Raw genomic sequence first — 21,500 nt, forward strand, 5'->3', positions numbered from 1 at the left:
GGGATTAGCGGCCAAGAAAAGGATCTGTGTATCATTGTAGACAATATGATGAAACCTTTCATCCAATGTGTGGCGGCGGCCAAAAAAGCAAACAGGATACTAGGAATTATTAAAAAGGGGTGGCTAACAAGACTAAGAATGTCATAATGCCCCTGAATCGCTCAATGGTGCAACCTTATCTGGAGTATTATGTTCAATTTTGGTCTCCTTATCTCAAGAAAGATATAGCGGTGCTAGAAAAGGTTCAAAGAAGAGCGACCAAGATGGTAAAGGGGATGGAACTCCTCTCGTTAGGGCTCTTCAGTTTGGAAAAGAGATGGCTGAGAGGAGATATGATTGAAGTCTACAAAATCCTGAGTGGAGTAGAATGGATACAAGTGGATCAATTTTTTATTCTTTCAAAAATTACAAAGACTAGGGGGACACTCGATGAAGTTACAGGGAAATACTTCCAATAGGAGGAAATTTTTTTTCACTCAGAGACTAGTTAAGCTCTGGAACGCATTGCCAGAGGATGTAGTAAGAGCAGATAGCATAGCTGGTTTTAAGAAAGGTTTGGACAAGTTTCTGGGGGAAAAGTCCATAGTCTGTTATTTAGAAAGACATGGGGGAAGCCACTGCTTGCCCTGTATTGGTAGCATGGAATATTGCTACACCTTGGGTTTTGGCCAGGTACTAATGACCTGGATTGGCCACCATGAGAACGGGCTACCGGGCTTGATGGACCATTGGTCTGACCCAGTTAGGGTATTCTTATGTTCTTATGACTTCTTATGACTTCAATTAACTGACAAATCCCCGGGTCCGGACGGAATCCATCCAAGGGTTCTGAAAGAATTAAAGGAGGAGATAGCGGGACTACTGCAGCAAATTTGCAACCTATCCCTGAAAACAGGCGGGATCCCGGAGGATTGGACGATGGCCAACGTTACGCCCATCTTTAAGAAGGGATCAAGAGGTGACCCGGGAAACTACAGACCGGTTAGTCTGATCTCGGTACCGGGGAAAATGGCGGAAGCACTGATAAAAGAAAACATCGATGAACATTTTGAAAGAAACAACCTTCTGATAACCAGCCAACATGGTTTCTGCAAGGGGAGATCGTGCCTAACTAACTTATTACACTTCTTCGAAGGAATTAACAAACGGATGGACAGAGGAGACCCCGTAGACATCATATACCTAGATTTCCAAAAAGCTTTTGACAAGGTGCCTCATGAACGTCTACTCCGGAAGCTGAAGAGCCATGGGGTGGAAGGAGACGTACACAGATGGATCAGAAACTGGTTGGTGGATAGGAAACAGAGGGTAGGAGTGAAGGGCCACTACTCGGACTGGAGGAAGGTCACGAGTGGTGTTCCGCAGGGCTCGGTGCTCGGGCCACTGCTATTTAATATATTCATAAATGATCTAGAAACAGGGACAAAGTGTGAGATAGTAAAATTTGCGGACGACACCAAACTATTTAGTGGAGCTCGGACAAAAGAGGACTGCGAAGAATTGCAAAGGGACATGAACAAACTAGAAGAATGGGCGACGAGATGGCAGATGAAGTTCAATGTTGAGAAATGTAAAGTATTACATGTGGGAAGCAGAAACCCGAGGCACAACTACACGATGGGAGGGATCTTATTGAATGAGAGTACCCAAGAAAGGGACTTGGGGGTAATGGTGGACATGACAATGAAGCCGACGGCACAGTGCGCAGCGGCCGCTAACAGAGTGAATAAAATGCTAGGTATAATCAAGAAGGGTATTACAACCAGAATGAAAGAAGTTATTCTGCCGTTGTATCGGGCGATGGTGCACCTGCATCTGGAGTACTGCGTCCAGTACTGGTCGCCGTACCTTAAGAAGGATGTGGCGTTACTCGAGAGGGTTCAGAGGAGAGCTACACATCTGATAAAAGGGATGGAAAACCTTTCATACGCTGAGAGATTGGAGAAACTGGGTCTCTTCTCCCTGGAGAAGAGGAGACTTAGAGGGGATATGATAGAGACTTACAAGATCATGAAGGGCATAGAGAGGGACATATTCTTCAAACTTTCAAAAAATAAAAGAACAAGAGGGCACTCAGAAAAGTTGAAAGGGGACAGATTCAAAACGAATGCTAGGAAGTTTTTCTTTACCCAACGTGTGGTGGACACCTGGAATGCACTTCCAGAGGACGTAATAGGGCAGAGTACGATACTGGGGTTTAAGAAAGGATTGGACAATTTCCTGCTGGAAAACGGGATAGAGGGGTATAGATAGAAGATTACCGTATTTTCGCGGATATAACGTGCTCCTGTGTAAAACGCGCACAGGGGTATAGCGCGCAGAAATCACGATGATATGTACCAAAACTTTTCTATACCGCGCTCAGGCATATAACGCGCATGATGCCCGACGCTCCTTTCGCCCGCCCTGACTTTCCGTGCGCTGTCCCGACTCTCCGTTCACCCCCCCTGACTTCCGTGCACTGCCCTGACTTTCCGTGCGCTGTCCTGACTCTCCGTTCACCCCCCCTGACTTTCCGTGCACTGTCCCCCCTTGAAGGTCTGTCCCCATCCTGAAAGCCTGATGCCCCCCCCCGACGTCCGATACATCCCCCCCCCCGGCAGGACCACTCGCACCCTCACCCCGAAGGACCGCCGACTCCCCAACAATATCGGGCCAGGAGGGAGCCCAAACCCTCCTGGCCACGGCGACCCCCTAACCCCACCCCGCACTACATTACGGGCAGGAGGGATCCCAGGCCCTCCTGCCCTCGACGCAACCCCCCCTCCCCCCCAACGACCGCCCCCCCCCAAGAACCTCCGCCCGTCCCCCAGCCGACCCGCGACCCCCCTGGCCGACCCCCACGACCCCCCCACCCCCCTTCCCCGTACCTTTGGAAGTTGGCCGGACAGACGGGAGCCAAACCCGCCTGTCCGGCAGGCAGCCAACGAAGGAATGAGGCCGGATTGGCCCATCCGTCCTAAAGCTCCGCCTACTGGTGGGGCCTAAGGCGCGTGGGCCAATCAGAATAGGCCCTGGAGCCTTAGGTCCCACCTGGGGGCGCGGCCTGAGGCACATGGGCCAAACCCGACCATGTGTCTCAGGCCGCGCCCCCAGGTGGGACCTAAGGCTCCAGGGCCTATTCTGATTGGCCCACGCGCCTTAGGCCCCACCAGTAGGCGGAGCTTTAGGACGGATGGGCCAATCCGGCCTCATTCCTTCGTTGGCTGCCTGCCGGACAGGCGGGTTTGGCTCCCGTCTGTCCGGCCAACTTCCAAAGGTACGGGGAAGGGGGGTGGGGGGGTCGTGGGGGTCGGCCAGGGGGGTCGCGGGTCGGCTGGGGGGGCGGTCGGAGGTTCTTGGGGGGGGGCGGTCGTTGGAGGGAGGGGGGTTTGCGTCGAGGGCAGGAGGGCCTGGGATCCCTCCTGCCCGTAATGTAGTGCGGGGTGGGGGTAGGGGGTCGCCGTGGCCAGGAGGGTTTGGGCTCCCTCCTGGCCCGATATTGTCGGGAAGTCGGCGGTCCTTCGGGGGGGGGGGATGTATCGGACGTCGGGGAGTCGGCCGGGCAAGAGGGCTTGGGCTCCCTCTTGCTCCGATCGTGGATGCGGGTGCGGGTGGGAGCGCGTGCGAGCGGTCGTTCGGGGTGGGGGTGCGAGTGGTCCTGCTGGGGGGGTGAATCGGGCGTCGGGCGGGGTGGGAACTATGTTTAAAAACTTTTCTATACCGCGCTCAGGCATATAACGCGCGAGGGGTATGCGCGGTAGGTAAAATCGCGTATAACGCGCGCGTTATATCCGCGAAAATACGGTAATGCACAGGTCCTGAACCTGTTGGGCACAATGGACCTCAGGTCTGACCCAGCGGAGGCATTGCTTATGTTCTTATGTTAAAAGGCTAGAAAAAAGGTTTAAAACTGAAAAAAATAATCAATAGTAGAACATATTTCCAGAACTGTCACCTTGGTCTATCTATCTATCTATCTATCTATCTATCTATCTATCTATCTATCTATCTATCTATCTATCTATCCAGAAACTTGAACATGAACTCTCAATTTCTCCATGGCAATTATAAATTTCAGCAATTATTTATGGTAAACAAATATTTACTATATGTCAGCCTCAAATACTAGTATACAAATACAAGGAGATTTGAGAACAAATATGGCACCTATGACCAGGAAGCTTAGCATCTCAATTACTGTATTTTCACGCATATAACGCGCGCGTTATACGTGTTTTTACAAACCGTGCATAACCTTGCGTGGTATACGCGTGAGCGCGCTATATAAAATTTTTTTTACATAGTTCCCCCCCCCGACGTCCGATTCACCCCCCCCCCTCCGCAGGACCGCTCGCACCCCCACCCCGAAGGACCGTTCGCACGCACCCACACCCCACCCCAAAGGACCGCTCGTACGCACTCCTACCCGCACCTGCACCCCCACCCTGAAAGACCGCTCGCACCCCCACAGCCTCCCGACACCCTCCCATCATGTAGAAGCTCCTACCGGTGTCCTGCTGCTTTCTCTTGGCGATCCCGGCCCTTCTGTGAGCCCTGCGCCTGCTGCTTCCTCTTCCGGCGGTTCGCCCTTTCTCTAACGTCAAGCCCTCTTGCCCCGCCGACTCCCCGACACGATCGGGGCAAGAGGGAGCTCAAGCTCTCTTGCCCCAGCCAACCGCGGCACCCCCGACACGATCAGGGCAAGAGGGAGCTCAAGCCCTCTTGCCCCCCCACATGATCGGAGCAAAAGGGAGCCCAAGCCCTCTTGCCCCGCCGACTCCCCAACTCCCCGACAATATCGGGCCAGGAGGGAGCCCAAACCCTCCTGGCCACGGCGACCCCCTACCCCCACCCCGCACTACATTACGGGCAGGAGGGATCCCAGGCTCTCCTGCCCTCGACGCAAACCCCCCTCCCCCCAACGACCGCCCCCCCCAAGAACCTCCGACCGCCCCCCCCAGCCGACCCGCGACCCCCTTGGCCGACCCCCACGACACCCCCACCCCCCTTCCCCGTACCTTTGTGTAGTTTGCTGGACAGACGGGAGCCAAACCCGCCTGTCCGGCAGGCAGCCAACGACGGAATGAGGCCGGATTGGCCCATCCGTCCCAAAGCTCCGCCTACTGGTGGGGCCTAAGGCGCCTGGGCCAATCAGAATAGGCCCGGGAGCCTTAGGTCCCTCCTGGGGGTGGGGCCTTGTGCACATGGTCGGGTTAGGCCCATGTGACTAAGTCTAAGCCAGCCCACATCCCGCCCAACTCCCGCCCTCGACACTCCTCCCAAAATGCCCCGTTTAGGTTTGGTCATTCAGCAGAATTATGAAGTCCTAGGTCATTTAGAAATACGTCCAAAACCCGTTTTTATTATCAGCACTTGGACGTATTTGGGAAATGTTCATCCAAGTGTCGACTTAGGCCGCTTTTTGGATGTTTTTCTCTTTTGATTATGAGCCCCATAGGATATTATTACCATCTAACTCATCAGCAAATGTTACTACCAATGATGTTCTCTATGTTATTACTTTCAGTGAGGATTCTAAGAATTTGTGACCTTAGAATTACAGGGTTCTAAGTGACAATTTTCAGTATTTTTAACTCCGATGACTTCCGGGTTCTATCTGACATGTAGATATACAACACTCACGAGGATTTATTGCAACTTAACCGTTCCTTCATTTCATAAGGAATTACATGGTTCTATGTGCAGAAATTAGTTTATGCATGGGATTACAAGGTTCTAACTGCGAGCCAACTTTCGGTACAGTTCTAAGGTCACAAATTCTGAAAATTTAAATTTACAGATTGTTCCCATCATGTTTCCCCAGTGTCCCTCCCTGTAACTAGGATATACTGTGTTTGAACCAAAGGTGGTATTATAAGGAATTTTTAATACTTGTATAAAGTATTTCTTCAATAGCATAAAATAATGGGAACGGAAAAAAAGAAGGAAAAAACAAAAGGAAATCAATATTTTAAGCAATTTTAAAGCAAATCGATTTTTTAAGTCCTACAATGTTTCAATTTTAACTGTTTACCCCTCCTTTGACAAAAGCATAGCAAAGTTTTTAGTGCCGGCTGCAGCGGTAAAAGCTCCAACTCTCATAGAATTCTTATGAGTGTAGGAGCTGTTATCGCCGCAGTCAGCGCTAAAAACTGCTTTACGCTTTTGTAAAAGGGGGGAGGGGTTAATTCTTAAAGAAGTTGTTATTTTCTTACCTATTGAAACCTATGAACGTAGCTGAAAACCTGATTTCAGTCAGTTATTTGTAAGAAGCAATACAGTCAATGGAATTCAGAATGTTTCTGTTAGCTTTTTGTAGTCTGGCATAAATAATTATTTTAGTGCTCAAAAATTGAACGTCAGGGCCAAATAAACCTATTTTAATGCAATCAGACTATAATATATATTTGAGTCTTGTATCAGACATTTTTAACCAGAGACTATTGCCAAATTCTTTTATTGTAGCTGCACAGATTGATCAGTGCTGAAGGAATCATCTTCCAGTTAGTACTTCAGAAAATGCCAATATGGCTACTCTCCCTTGAAGCTTCGGTGACTGAAGTTTCAATTATTTTTTCTTTAGCTGTAAACAATTTTTGTGGTAGCTCAGCTAAAGCACAAGTAGATTGAATACAATTCTGTTCCATTCTAGAACCTGCTGAAAATTAAATGAATATTGCCCTTGTGTAAATAATAATTTTATCTAATAGACCTCATTTATTTTTACAGTTCCCCTGGGCAAACTAAAGCCATCCAAGAGAACAGGAGCAAACACATAAAAAGCATTCCTTAAGAAGGCAAATATAAAGCAAGATCACTGAAGTGAAGAATTTATGAAAAGGTAGAATATTTGCTGCCTTTTTACAAACATCCATGCAAAATAGCTCTGTTATGATGGCAATAGACATAGGGTTAAACTTTGATCATGTCTTTCAGATGTAGCTACAGCAGTGAACGCTCTTCAGGATAATAATAATAACTTTATTCTTTTATACTGCCATAATAAAAAGTTCTAGGCGGTTTATACTAAAAAGAACTGGACAATCAGCAAAATATAATAATACAGTAAAAAATACAAATATTTGTAAAATAGAATTTCAATAATAAAACTTGTTAAGTAATAAACTTATCGAACAAAGTGGTCTTAATTAATTTCTGAAAACTGCAATAGGATAACATAGCTGCTGAATACATTTACCTAACCAAGATTGTTGCCTATCAGCTTGAAATGTTAGGGTCCTATCTAAGAAGGTCTTATATCTACACCCATTAATTTTGGGATAAGCAAATAAGTAGAAGTTTCTAGTTTCTCTTGATGGTCTATGCAACACAAAATGAGGAAAAAGGTAAGCTAGAGACAATCCCAATATCAGCTTAAAGCAGATACAGGAAAATTTGAATAATACTCTTTCCTCCAAAGGCAGTCAATGAAGTCAATGATAATATGGATTAACATGGTCGTTCTTTTTTAAACCAAAAATCAATCGAACAGCTGTATTCTGAATTATCCTTAATTTCCTTAGAATTTTTTGGGGTGCTCCTAAATAGATGATGTTACAATAGTCTAAAATAGATAAAACTAATGCCTGCACCAATAGTCTGAATGATAAAGGATCAAGATATTTTTTATGGTTCTTAATTTCTAAAATGTAAAAAAGCATTTTTGTACCACTAAGTTCGTGTGATCTGCTAGTGTTAAATGTTGGTCTAGTGTGACTCCTAGAATTTTGATAGATTTAATAATCGGGTAGTCATGACCATTAAGATGAAGCAATGAGTTTGTTATTTTGTCATTGGGACTAGCCAAGAAAAGTTTGGTCTTTTCCGTATTGAGTTTCAGTTTGAAATTAATTGTCCATTGTTCTATCTGAATCATAATAGAAGATATCTGGTTTAAAATTTCAGTGGTAAAATTATTTAGAGGGATTAAAATAGAAATGTCATCTGCGTATATATAAAATTTTACATTTAAACTCTGTAATAAATGTCCTAAAGGGGAAATGTAGATGTTGAATAAGGTAGGCAATAGCGGAGAACCTTGAGGCACACCAGATGGGTTGCTCCATGAATGAGAATAAACTAAACTAAACCTTAGTTATCGTCACAAATCACTTGATAAGATCTTTTTACAAAAAACCTTAAAGCCAGTTCCAGGCCCTTCCTGAAAGTCCTATTGTGTCTAAACAACTCAACAATATTTCATGATCTACTAGATCAAAGGATGGCTGTTGGGGAAAGTTTTTAAGAGCAATAGGTGCCTAAGTTAGGGGCCTTTTATAAAGCAAATGGAAAATGCCAGATTTTCTATTTTGTATATTAATGGCCATGCTCTAATGTTTTTATTCAGTCAATCTCACACACTTCAAAAGCTCATCAAACTTATCTTCCCAGGACCTCAGCGATACAACTCAGGGCTCAAATACTCTCATAGCTGAAAAGCTTTATGTACCCAATTGTTACTGGTCCATTTTTAATCTTCTTTTAATTTAATTAATGTGTAAAGTTCCTTCTACCACTTCAAACATACTCAATTCACTTTTATTCAAATAGAATAGAAAAGCACTTAGCTTCAGTAAACTTGAATCGCTTGATCAGGGGTCCTATAGTCCGACATGTTTTGCCACTCACTGTCTCAATGACATACCCCTGAAAGGAGATAGAGCAAGTTAATTCTAAAAATTTCCATATCCCCATATCTGAAAACTTCACTCACCATAAACTATTTGCACAAACATCCCTTACTCCAGCTCCTCCCCGGACCAAGATGGCATTAACGCTTCTGGCCTGCATTTAAAGATTATCTGAAACTCCTCCCATCTTTTTGCTTCCACCAATCAACACCCCCCTAAGTCAGAAAAGGCTGGCCCATTCAATCTTCATATTTAACCTTAGCGGATTTACTGATTATATTGGCATGCAACCATTAAAAACAATTAGTGCATGTGCACTTATTGATACTTATTTTGTAGGTGGTAAGGGCTCACACTCTAATCTTGTGCTAACCATTTAGCATGTGGTAATGTAGCTGTACTGAATAGCACATGAATGCCCACTCAATGCCCCCAAACATGTCCCCTCCAAAAAATTGTTAAATTTTTTCAGCACAAGATTAGTGGAAATTACCACAGAATGTCCGAGCAACTCAAACAGTAAACATATGCTATTGCTTTCCATCGCTTAGTAAAAGGGATCCTTAGAGATTTGGGTATTTAAATAGTAAGTGACTCTAAATGCAGAGAAAAAAGTTGGACACCCATGCTGCACCCAGTTGTAGAGCATAAAAATAACAGTGCTCCAACACAAAACACTGTGTAAAAGTGTGGTAATACAAAAAAAAACAAAAAAACTCACAAAAATACAAAAATAAGCCAAGTATTTAGCTGCATACAGTTGGAGCGCTCTTTGGAGAAAACTAACGAGCACTATTGCACTGGCGATTTCCACAATTCAAGACCCACTAGTCCACTCTCACTACACCTCCAAAGGGTCTTGCTGTAAATCCTGCACACTCTTCCCATACAGCTCACATTCACGCCGGCATTCGTCCACATATCTCGCACTCTCTGGTACACAGTCCAACTTGTTCACTCCACAGCTTCCACCAGTACTCCTGGCTAATGGCAAGAAACAGTAAACCCTTCCTCAACAAGATCCTTGTTTCATAGAATCATGTTGCCTCAAAACAAAAAATGAAGAGCATTTCTTCTATCACCACAGCATTGACTCAAGAGCGGCAGGCAGATTTAAACCCGAACTAGACACATCTACCGCGTCATCGGGAACCCATGATTTACATCAGCTGAAGAATTTAAAGAAACAGTTCCTCACAGCACACTTCAATAAAAAGCTTGCCATTCAATGGCATTATTTAACCCACCAGGTTCCATTAATTGTAGGGTATAAATCCAAAATTGTTCTTTTTGTTTTGGTTTTCTCTTAAAATCCCCCCCTCTCTTACCCATATACAGTTGCTCCAATATCAGACATCTCAGCACCTCAAAACGATGTCCTACTGTCATGCAGTGTTGCACCATCGGAGCTTCACTTTTTTTGTTATTAATGCAAGAACAATGTTCATTCAGGCAAGTTTTAAACATTCTTGATGTCTGGCCCACGTAAATTTTATCACATCTGCATCTAACAATGTAAATCACTCCAACAGAGTCACATGAGGTGTTATGTCTCAACCGCATCCTAAAGCCAGTTTTATCCGAGTAGAACTCCACACATTCCTCTGTTACCTCACACACTGAACAATGATTGCATTTTTTATGGCTCCTCCTTCCATCTGTCTTGACCATACATACGACTTGCTGACCATATCAGATACATTAGTATTCCTTGAAAGTGCTACCTGGCACTACATTTGAGAAAGAACTGGATGCATTTCAAATAGAGACAGATGTTTGCATATAGCTTTAGCCAAAAAAGTAGATGAGCTATTAAACTTCAAAATACACTGAGTGGTATTATCCAAGATTGGTTTACTTCTAGCTTGTAATAACGACTCACGATCGTTATAAAGAGCTCTTTTAAAAGCCCTATGTATAGCAAGTTTAGGATATTTTCTGTCTTCCAACTTACTTTTCAAATTCCCCGCAGCCTTTTTATAAGTTTGAGTAGAATTGCAAATTGAACGATATCTTATGAATTGCGAAAAAGGAATACTAGTCTTCACATGTCTAGGATGCATGCTGTCAAAAGCTAGGAGAGTATTGTGGTCAATGGACTTAACAAACACACTTCAGTTTAGTTAATTTATGCATAAGCTGCTAAAAGGCAACACAAACATGGCAACTGGCCCTTACATTACATGCCAAAACCAAAACAGACCAATCATAGGCTCCTCTCAGAATCTAGAGGGGAACAACCAGATCGAAAAAAAACCCCACATGAAAAGTTATCACAACTAATGTTGTAAAGAAATTATTCTACAAAAAATGGACCAATTCTAATTAACCCTTCAAGTCTATCAGCTCCATTGATTTACACAAGAAAATCCAGCATTGGTCGCACTGAAACATGCACCTACAATCACCTCATAAGTACTGCCATCTCCGGATCAGACCTTCGGTCCATCAAGTCCGGCAATCCGCTCATGCAGAGGCCCAGCCAGGTGTACATAATTTTAGTCACCCATATCTCTCAATGCCTCTTGTAAGGAGATGTGCATCTAGTTTGCTTTTAAATCCTAGAATGGTGGATTCCGCAATAACCTCCTCTGGGAGGGCATTCCAGGTGTCCACCACTCGTGTGAAGCAGAACTTCCTGATATTTGTCCTGGACTTGTCCCCCCTTAGCTTCAGTCCATGTCCTCTTGTCCGTGTCACATTGGACATTGCAAATAATTTATTTTCCTGCTCTATTTTGTCGATTCCTTTCAGTATTTTGAAAGTCTCGATCATATCCCCTCGCAGTCTCCTTTTTTCAAGGGAGAACAATCCCAGTCTCCTAAGTCGCTCCTCAGTAAATGGCAACACCAATGGGCAAAGCAGTTCCTCAAATTTCATCCTCTTTGAAAGGCTTTTCTCAAATCCACATCATGAAATTCTTCCTAAAGAAAGCAGAAAATGTTATATAGTTCAAAATACAGGTTGTCTTGATATCAGTAGTAGTTATCACAGTATTAGAATTTTACAACAATGTTCTGTCCTTGAATTTAGTCATTTTAAAAGCTGCCTGTACACAAAATGTGGCTGACCTTTTGATAACAGATGGTTTTTCAGCTCCCTTGCTTTTACTTTAAAATCATTAATGTCAGAGCAAACTCACTGATAACGTAAAAATTGTAAGAATGGTAAACTGTGCTTCAGAGCTAAAGGATGACAGCTATTATAGTGAAGGAAAATATTGTGATCTGTCTTCTTGCAAAACACTGTAGTTTGAGAAGCCTCAGGACATTTAGATACCAAAATATCCCAAAATGAAACCGTTTTCCTTCTGACAAGACAATGAAAAATGTGATTTAGCATCCTTTGTATTGATCCAAGAATGAAATTGCTCAAAAGAATCTTCAGATCCCTTCCACAAAAAAACGTCATCTATGAAGCAGACCCAAAACAAAATATTTTCAAACACGAAAGACTGAAGGGTATAACAATATGCTACTTTAAAAATGTAACAAACAAATTAACTTTGCATGAGGCCATATTAGCTGTCGTGGCAACATCAGATGTCTGCTGAAAAAAAATATCATTGTTTAGACTGGAAATAGTTCCTTGACATAATCAACCTAGCTTTAACATTTAAAAAATAGGAACTCTTATCTAAAAAAGATTTGAACATCTGAAGTGCCTCTTGCTGGGGAATTATGGTATAAAGTGATGTTATATCCATAGTTACCATCAGTTCATTCTGAATATCACAGTGTTTGTCACTCAGTTTTACCATAGTCAGAAGAATCATGTATATATGACTGAGCATTTTGTACCAGTGGATTCAAAAAAATGTCAACAAAAATGGGCGAAGGCTACAGCAATGGAAATATTTTCACCTAGGAACCCCTTTAACATCCATGTACTGTATGTTGTCAAGAATACCTGAAGGACATTAGGAAATGAGGATGACAGCGGGGAAGAGTGTGGCGCAGTGATTTAAGGTACAGCCTCAGCAGTGCACCCTGAGGTTGTAGGTTCAAACCCACGCTGCTCCCTTGTGACCCTGGGCAAGTCACTTAATCCCCCCATTGCCCCAGGTACGTTAGATAGATTGTGAGCCTGCCGGGACAGACAGGAAAAAAATGCTTGAGTACCTGAATAAACCCATGTAAACCGTTCTGAGCTCTCCTGGGAGAACGGTATAGAAAATTAAATAAATAAACTAGGAGATGATGAAACGGATCAAACAGGAACAAAACTTAGGGCAGGGAAGAGACTAAAGCCTCCTTTTACTAAGCTGCGATAGCGTTTTAGCGCATGAAGGATTTTAGCGCGTGCGAAACCTACGCTACGCAGCTAGAACTAATGCCAGCTCAATGCTGGTGTTAAGGTCCAGCGTTTGCGGCAATTCAGCGTGTGCTAAGCGCACGCTAAAACCGCTATCACAGCTTAGTTAAAGGAGCCCAAGGCAAAGATCTATTTCAAATGATGTACAATATACAAAAAAAAAAAAAAAGATAATAATTCCCATAATGAGTCAGACCAAAAGCCGTTCGAGTCCAGTATCCTGTTTCTAACAGCGCCTAATATAAGTCACAAGCAGTGCTCCCTCTGATTGCCCAAATGCGTGCACATTTTTTCTCATGTGAGCAACAAGTATTTTTGTGAATGGCCATGCAAAATCTGTGAGCAACGCTCTTAGAATATATGAGCAATTGCTCATGTGCTCAACTTAGAAGGAACATAGGTCACAAGTACCTGGCAGGATCCCCAAAACTAGTAAGGACCCTTTTTTGTGGCATAAGAAATGAATAGAATACCTATCATTTTCAATATCCAGAAAACAGTTAACCTGCAATGGACTTATTGTTTTATTCTTTTTGTTTTTGTTTTGGGTTTTTTTGCATTACACAAATAGATCATGAAGAAGCATGGTAATAAAGAAAAGTTTATCCAGCAAGAGTCCCTGGTTGAAATGTTAAAAGAAACTTTCTTCATGCTTCAGATATTTCTTAGACCTCAGTGTGGGCGAGGGAACAGTAAATATTATTCATTGTGCACATGCCATGAAAAGATATGTCTGATTTACATTATGGATGTGAAAAGAGCATCCCCTCCTGAGAAAATCTCCATGGAAATGCAAGTCAGGCTGCAGTACACAATCTTTTTTTTATCATATTTGAATCTGTGAGCAAGAAAAAGGTCAATCTCCCTCTCCTCCAAGCTTTACAAAAGTTGATCTCTGTTCTGTTAAGCAAAACAAAGAAATTGTTTGTTTGTTTTTCAAAGGAAACGCTGAAATATCATTGATTGTGATATGTTATTTGTCAATTCCAACAACACTATTGAATCTGGAATAATTTTTTAGCTGCACTTAAAACTATGGTAATTTGTTGCCTTTTTGCTGTAAATAGTGTTCTGCTTTCCTCAAAGCTGTTGCAACTGTGTGGAATGAACAGGTTCTCTAAATAAAGCTGAAATAATGTTTCTAGTTCTATGACAGTCCAAATGAATATGTTAATGTGCAAAAACTATGGGGTTGATATTCAGATCACAGGAGGCAGCACTCCTAAGTCCCGCAGTCAGTTCTGACTCCGGATATTCCATGCCAGGCTTTTTCCAGTGACCGGCATTGTATATTCGGTTTCACTTTTGGCTGGGTCACGGGGCCAGGAAGTGACATCAGAGGGAAAGTTAGCACGAGCAGCAGACCAGAGAAGCTGTTTGCGCTGGCGAAGATTTAAATAGGTATGGGGTGGTGAGGGCGCAAGTGTGGCTGGAATGAGCAGGGGGTGCCTTAATACCTTATGTAAAACTCTGGCTAAAAAAAATACTTTTTAAAAACCTTTGCCTGACTTTAATTGATACAAAAGTTGATATCGAAATCTTTCTCTATACACATGCATTCTCTTTTTAAAACGGGGACTGAACATGTAAGTGCTGATATTCAGCCTGTGGAGGTCACCAACCACCATGGTCAAAATAAAACCAGATGTTCAGTACCAGTATCTGGATTATGGCTGGTGCTGAATGGCGGTGCTATCTGGTTTGCAGTGATATTCAGACTGCTAACCAATAGCTAATCAGATAAAGCAAGGAAAGCCTTCTTGCTAGCCTAACTTTCTCTGCTTAGCTATCCAGTGATCTGAATATTGCCACTTACTAGATAACCTCTGGCCCTGACCAAACTCCACCCATAGACTTCCCTGATACTGCATTATCCAGTTAGTGACATGGAATATTCTGCTGGCCAGCAATTATCTAGTTAGCAGTGCCTTTGACTCTCGGCTGGATGGATTTTAGTCCCACCCAAACCATGTTCAAACCATATCTCCTCAAAATATCTGCATGATGTGGATCACCTTGACATCAACATTTACATGTGCGTGTGATATACATACATATGTAAACATAATATTGAGACTTTTTACTGTTGTCTGTTCTTGATGATATTAGAATTGGTTTTGATTCAAGGAAGGTCACATTAGACATTAGTACTGCATTTGATATGATTAATCACCAGCTCTTGTTATAGAGATTACAAGCTTTTGGCATAGCCTGACAAGTATGGAAATGGTTTATCTCATGTTTACAAGATTGTCATTTTCAACTAAAATTGGGTGCTTGAGTACTTCAAGGGTCTTCACCTTTTGCATTATTATTTAATATACAGTATATATTGCACTACTCTGTAAAATTCTGAGTTGTTTAGGTGTGCGCTGTCGGCTCCATGTAGATGATATTCAGTTTTATTTGCAAGTTCATGAGTTGATTTCTGCTACATTTTCATTTTTGACATTACAGTGAAATCTTGGCTTTCAGCTACTAAATTACAGTTGAATCCATTGAAAACTAGGTATTACTTTCAGGTAGACTGAATTGTCATCTTGCATCTTTTTCTTTTGAGAATACTTTGGAATATCTTGTAGTATTTCTGGACTCTTCACTATCTATGAAGGTGTATGATAAATCAGTTATTCAGATAATATTCTTGAAGCTGAAATTATTGTGACTTTTGAAGGAATTGTTAGTCTGGTCAGTTTTCAAACAGTCATGCAAGCCTATATATATATATATATATATATAACCACTTTTTGATTACTGTAAGGGCATAGAGAGAGTAGAGAGGGACAGATTCTTCAAACTTTCAGAACATAAAAGAACAAGAGGGCATTCGGAAAAGCTGAAAGGGGACAGATTCAAAACGAATGCTAGGAAGTTTTTCTTTACCCAGCGTGTTGTGGACATCTGGAATACGCTTCCAGAGGGCGTAATAGGGCAGAGTACGGTGCATGGGTTCAAGAAAGGATTGGACAATTTCCTACTGGAAAAAGGGATAGAGGGGTATAGATAGAGGGCTACTGCACAGGCTCTAGACCTGTTGAGCCACCGCGTGGGCAGTCTGCTGGGCACGATGGACCTCTGGTCTGACCCAGTGGAGGCATTTCTTATGTTCTTATGTAACTCATTGTTAGTTGGTTTACCAAAAAAAGATTTAAGAGCTATACAAATAGCTCAAAATGCTGCTGCTAGGTTAATTTTAGGGTGCCCTCTATATGGGCATATTATGCCAATTCTTAAACAATTATATTGGTTGCCCATTTATTGGCGTATCCAATTAAGATTTTGACATTGATCTTTAAAATTCTTCATGAGCAACAATCCCTTTGTTTGGCTGTAATCTTAAAGGTTTATGTATCAGGATGCCCTCTACAGTCAAGTAATCAGGCATTGCTTGATGTTCCAGATTTTAAATAAGACTTGAGATATACAGAGACTCAATTTTTATGGTTGTGGTACCCGTTATGGAATGCAATCCCAAAGGAACTGAGATTCATTGAGTCTCACAGTACTTTTAGAAACATTTTAAAAAACATTTGTTTTCACAGGTAATCTTATGAGATAAGAAATGTTTTAGATACGTCAAGTGAAAAAACATTGAATATGTATTGTGAATGTTTTGAGAAGTGTAAGTATTAATGTTAATATTTTATGTATATATGTTGAAAACCGCTTAGATCTATAGATTTACGGTATATAAGAATTTTTTTTTTAATTTAAATGCTGCTATTTACTTTCAAATGTGTTTCTAAAACCTTGTAATGGCCTAAAAAGTCCAAGCCTCATTATGCTTAGTGAGGCCTAGTAAAATAGGATATCAGGCTAGACATCAGCTTGGGCTACCATTATAATGGGTCATACAAGTCATATTTTAGAACTCAGTCTTGTTGCTTAAAATGGATCTTGTACTCTACGTTGATAACTTCCCCCAAATGCTGAACATGGTCCTTGGAATTTAATTTTACTGATGAAGTATATAATTTTGTCTTTGCCAGGTCCTTTCTACACATAAACATAACAGTCGATGGCTAGAGGAATAGTGATCAGTGCAGAAGTCGTAATGACCACCGTAAAAGAGCGATGCCTGCTTGCACTGCTGATCATAATTCAGGGAGTACAAGGGATGCTGGGATTGTCATCACCAGAAGACTCCAGGTGCCAACAAGCTGTGCATCCGATTATTACCTACCAAGGTGAGGACTACTGTGCACAAAATAAGACAAAATATTAGTGCTTACTGCATGTGCAATCATAACTCCAGTTCTAAATTAACTTGATGCCAAAGTGCTATTACTAATATACTTATATCCCTTTGAGTTCTAAAAACATTTTAAGAGCAAATTTAATGTTTATGTTTATTAAAAACTTTATATACCGCATAATGGCCTAAGAAGATCCAAGAGGTTTACAGTGCATAATTCGCATTCATCAAGAAAAGACCTCCTTTTGAAACTAGAAAAAGAAAAATTAAGAGCAAAAGTTAATTTTTTTCTTCATAAATATTATATCAGACAACATCTCAATAATAACAATTCTAATGGCAAACCAATAAAACACTCAGATCTCACTGAACCATAATTTATACATAGAGCTAAAAATTTTCCATTACAAAATTAATCATTATATAAACACAGATCACAGTCCCAAGCTCTGTTCTAAGTTGAGAAAGCCAATTGAAAAAAATGTGCTTTTAAATGTGTTTTAAAATTTATACATGATTCTTTTTTTCTCATATCTATGGGCAGGTTATCCATAACTGCAGAACTAAATAAAAGAATGCACAATCTCTAGTTGACGCAAGATGTGTCTTCAAAATGTGAGGAATGACTACCCTATTATCATTCAGAGATCGTAGTAGACGCTTTGGGGCGTAAAATAGCACCAGGTTAGAAAGATTTGAGGGCTGTAGCTGAAATAATGCTCTATGTGCCAACGTTATGATCTTAAATTTGATCCTAAATTCCATTGATAACCAATGGAATTTTAAATACAAAGGTGTCACGTGATGATGAATATACAGTATGCCCGGCCTAATAATCTAATTGCAGTATTCTGCACTGTTTGTAAGTGCGTCAACTGTCCTGACCCAGTGCCTGCATATACTAAATTACCATAATCTAACTTTGATAACTCAAAGGCATGAATTAATATGTGTAATGATTTCTCATCCAAGAAATCTCGAATGGCTCAAGCTGTCTTAATGCCCTAAAACCTGGTGCATATACATTGCTGCAAATTTACCATTACAGTATGTAATGCAAGAGATCCCACAGTTTTCAAGGGAAAGGCAACATAGGACATTTAAAATCACTGAGAGAGCAGGGAGTAGGATTTCCCTTTTGGCATCTTAGAGATTTTTGAGGATATGTGTTGGAGTAGGGGGGAAAGAGATGTAAGAGCAGGTGTATTTGTTCTTTCTAATGATTTGAAATCTTTTGAATGGGGAAAAGCAAGAGACTGGGTTCTTCAGGACTTTGGCAGATAAGATTGCTATCTGCTCAGAAATCTAGAATTATTACAATAATTATTATCATTCACAATCCTGCCCCCTGTCTTCCCTTTTACCTGCATCTGACCTATATGAGGATGATAAGAATGTGTCTAAAATGCTGCAGGTTTTTCTAAATTCTGCTTTGTTAATCTGGGTAGAACAAAGAAGGGCAAGGGAGATGTCTTAAGCAAACAATATAAGACCTTTATTATAAAGATGTCCCAACAAGGATCCAAGTTTCAGCATCTACGATGCCTTCATCAGGGGACACTAAAAACATAAGAAATGAATAAACTTATGTATAAAACACCAAAAATATAAAACAACAGGTTAAATATTAATATAGAGTAAAAATCATAAAGCAAATGGTAGTCAGCAAAAAAAATAGTAAAATATGTATTGCACATTGTGGTACACTGAAGAACTTGTAAGCGCATATACTAATATTGAATACCACAGGCCATACTAAGGGATAAAAATTTGTATTTTTTGATGGATGATCTGTAACAGAATGACTGTTTGGGAAATGAGACGTCTAAGTCCCCTTTTGGCCTAAGGCCTTAAACGTTGAAAGTAGAAGCAGGGAAAATGTCCATAATCAAAAAAAACGTCCAAAAGAAGGTTTTTCTTTAATAATGGCCTGCCTCTACGTTCAGCTATTTAAACGCCCAGACCACCACACTACGTCTAAACTTATACCCCATAATGAACCCAAAAAACGCCTAAGCCCCAAACGTCCAACACAAGGGCTTTTAGGTGAAGGAGGAGCCAGTCCTTCGCCTAAAAGCTGGATTCTGTAACCGGTGTCTGTCAAAAACAACACTGGTTACAGAATCCAATCCACCCCCCCACAACATCAGGGCAAGAGGGAGTCCAAGCCCTCTTGCCCAGCGGCACCCCCGACCTCCCCGACGACATCGGGGCAAGAGGGAGTCCAAGCCCTCTTGCCCCGTGGCACCCCTGAACCCCCAATGAAGATCGGGACAAGAGGGAGTCCAAGCCCTCTTGCCCCGCGGCACCCCCGAACCCCCAATGAAGATCGGGGCAAGAAGGAGTCCAAGCCCTCTTGCCCCGCGGCACCCCCGAACCCCCAATGAAGATCGGGACAAGAGGGAGCCCAAGCCCTCTTGCCCCGCGGCCCCCCCAATTACGTTCGGGGCAGGAGGGAGCCCAAGCCCTCCTGCCCCGCAATCTCTAATCCCCCCCGAGTCCGATGGGGCCAGGAGGGAGCCCAAGCCCTCCTGGCCTCTCACCCCCCACCCCCTACAAGATCGGGCAGGAGGGAGCCCAACCCCTCCTGCCCAGGTGGACCCCTACCCCCCACTACAATATTGGCAGGAGGGATCCCAGCCCTCCTGCCCTCGACACAACCCCCCCAACGACTGCCCCCCCAAACCCCTGATCGGCCCCCCTCCCGCCAACCTGTGACCCCCCTATTCTGGTTGGCCCAGGCGCCTTAGGCCCCACCTGTGGACGGGGTTTCAGCTGCCTGGGCCAATCCGGTCCCATTCTGGAGCCGGCTGGCCTGCAGGTCGGGTGGGCTTGGCACCTGTCCGTCCGGCCAACATTTAACAGGTATGAGGGGGTGGGATTGGGGAAGGGGGGTTGTGGGGTCGACGGGGGGGGGGTGATCGGGGGTTTGGGGGGCGGTCGTTGGGGAGGGGGTTGTGTCGAGGGCAGGAGGGTCTGGGATCCCTCCTGCCCATATTGTAGTGGGGGATAGGGGGTAGGGGGCCCGCCTGAGTAGGAGGGGTTGGGTTCCCTCCTCCCCGATCTTGTAGGGGGTGAGGATCGCGGGGCAGGAGGGCTTGGGCTTCCTCTTGCCTTGATGTTGTCGGGGGGGGGTGATGTATCATGGCAGGAGAGATGCCTCATGTCCCCTATCATGATGCCATCACTCCTCTACCCGAACTGCCACAACCCGCGGCAGGAGAATTAGGGCATCTCTCCTGCCGCGGGTCTTGGCAGTTCGGGTAGAGGAGTGATGGCATCGCAGTAGGGGAGATGAGGCATCTCTCCTGCCGTGATCATTGCTGTAGGTGGTAGGCAGATTGCTGGGGCCGCTGAGCTGATCGCAGCAGCCACGATCAGCTCAGCGGTCCCTTTTTCGGCACTTAGACCTGTTTTGACTTCGTCTAACCTGTTTTGACTTCGTCTAACCTGCCTAAAGTTTTGGTTATACTTGCTGCACGCCTAGGTCTAGGTCGGCCCGCCCTTTCCCCTCTTCTAAAAACGCCTCTTTTCTCTCTGTGCGTTTAGAGGCAGGAGAAAGGCCTAAGCTGGTTTTAGACACGTCTAAAACCAGCTTTGATTATGGGTACTTGGACGATCAGGCTTTTTGATCGTCCAAGTAGCCATTTAGGCCACTTTTTAGACGTTTTTTTCTTTTGATTATGAGCCCTTTAATGTTCAATGTGAGCTCAGTAGGGAAACATTACATAGGGAAATCCCCAAGACTAAAGTATCTATGTGAGGAAGACCTGCCAGAAAAAGTGACACACAAAGGGTAGAAAGCTGAAAAATGTTTCACTTGTGTGTCACTTTCTACCCCTTGTGTTCTTCTCTCAAGAGGCAAGCACTCTCTGCTTGTTTTGTTAATCTGGGTGACAGAGGAATAGGTGTGAGGTCCCTGATGCTTCAATGACCATGCAGGGACCATTGTTTCCAGGCCTCTCAACATATCACAGAGACAGAAACATAGAAACATGATGGCAGATAAAGGCTATTTGACCCAACTAGTTTGCCCATCCGCAGTAACCATTATCTCTTTCTCTCTCTGTGCATTATGCGGCCTCTCTGCATTGTGGGGCCTCGAAACAAAGTTGATAACTGGAGTGTGGAGTGTACCTCTATGTACATACCAGCAACCACAGGCAGAAATGTGGACGTTGAGTCTATCAGAGTTCAACGAAGTCTAGAGTTAGCAGTCACCATTTTCAAGCTCCACTATAGGCAGTAATGAGAGAGCTTCACTCCTGCTCAACCCACTCAACCACCGATGAAGTTAAGGTAGGCCCATAAGCCTCCTGCTGAAGGGGGGTATTGGGTCTGTTATTGTTGGGGGGTGGTCCAGTTGGAAGTTCAGTCAT

At 43.2% G+C, this 21,500-nt stretch overlaps 1 protein-coding gene across 1 annotated transcript in view; it reads left to right on the forward strand.

Moving 5' to 3' along the window:
• The window catches only part of SEMA5A (semaphorin 5A), a 1,054,315-nt gene that overhangs the window by 335,056 nt on the left and 697,759 nt on the right, over positions 1 to 21,500 (forward strand). Inside the window, 1 exon segment of the mRNA XM_033929716.1 lies at positions 16,916 to 17,113. Within this exon segment, the coding sequence (XP_033785607.1) occupies positions 16,945 to 17,113 (169 nt within the window). The 5' untranslated portion in view covers positions 16,916 to 16,944.

The sequence above is a fragment of the Geotrypetes seraphini genome, chromosome 2, assembly GCF_902459505.1.
Source record: "Geotrypetes seraphini chromosome 2, aGeoSer1.1, whole genome shotgun sequence".
Lineage (NCBI taxonomy): Eukaryota > Metazoa > Chordata > Amphibia > Gymnophiona > Dermophiidae > Geotrypetes > Geotrypetes seraphini.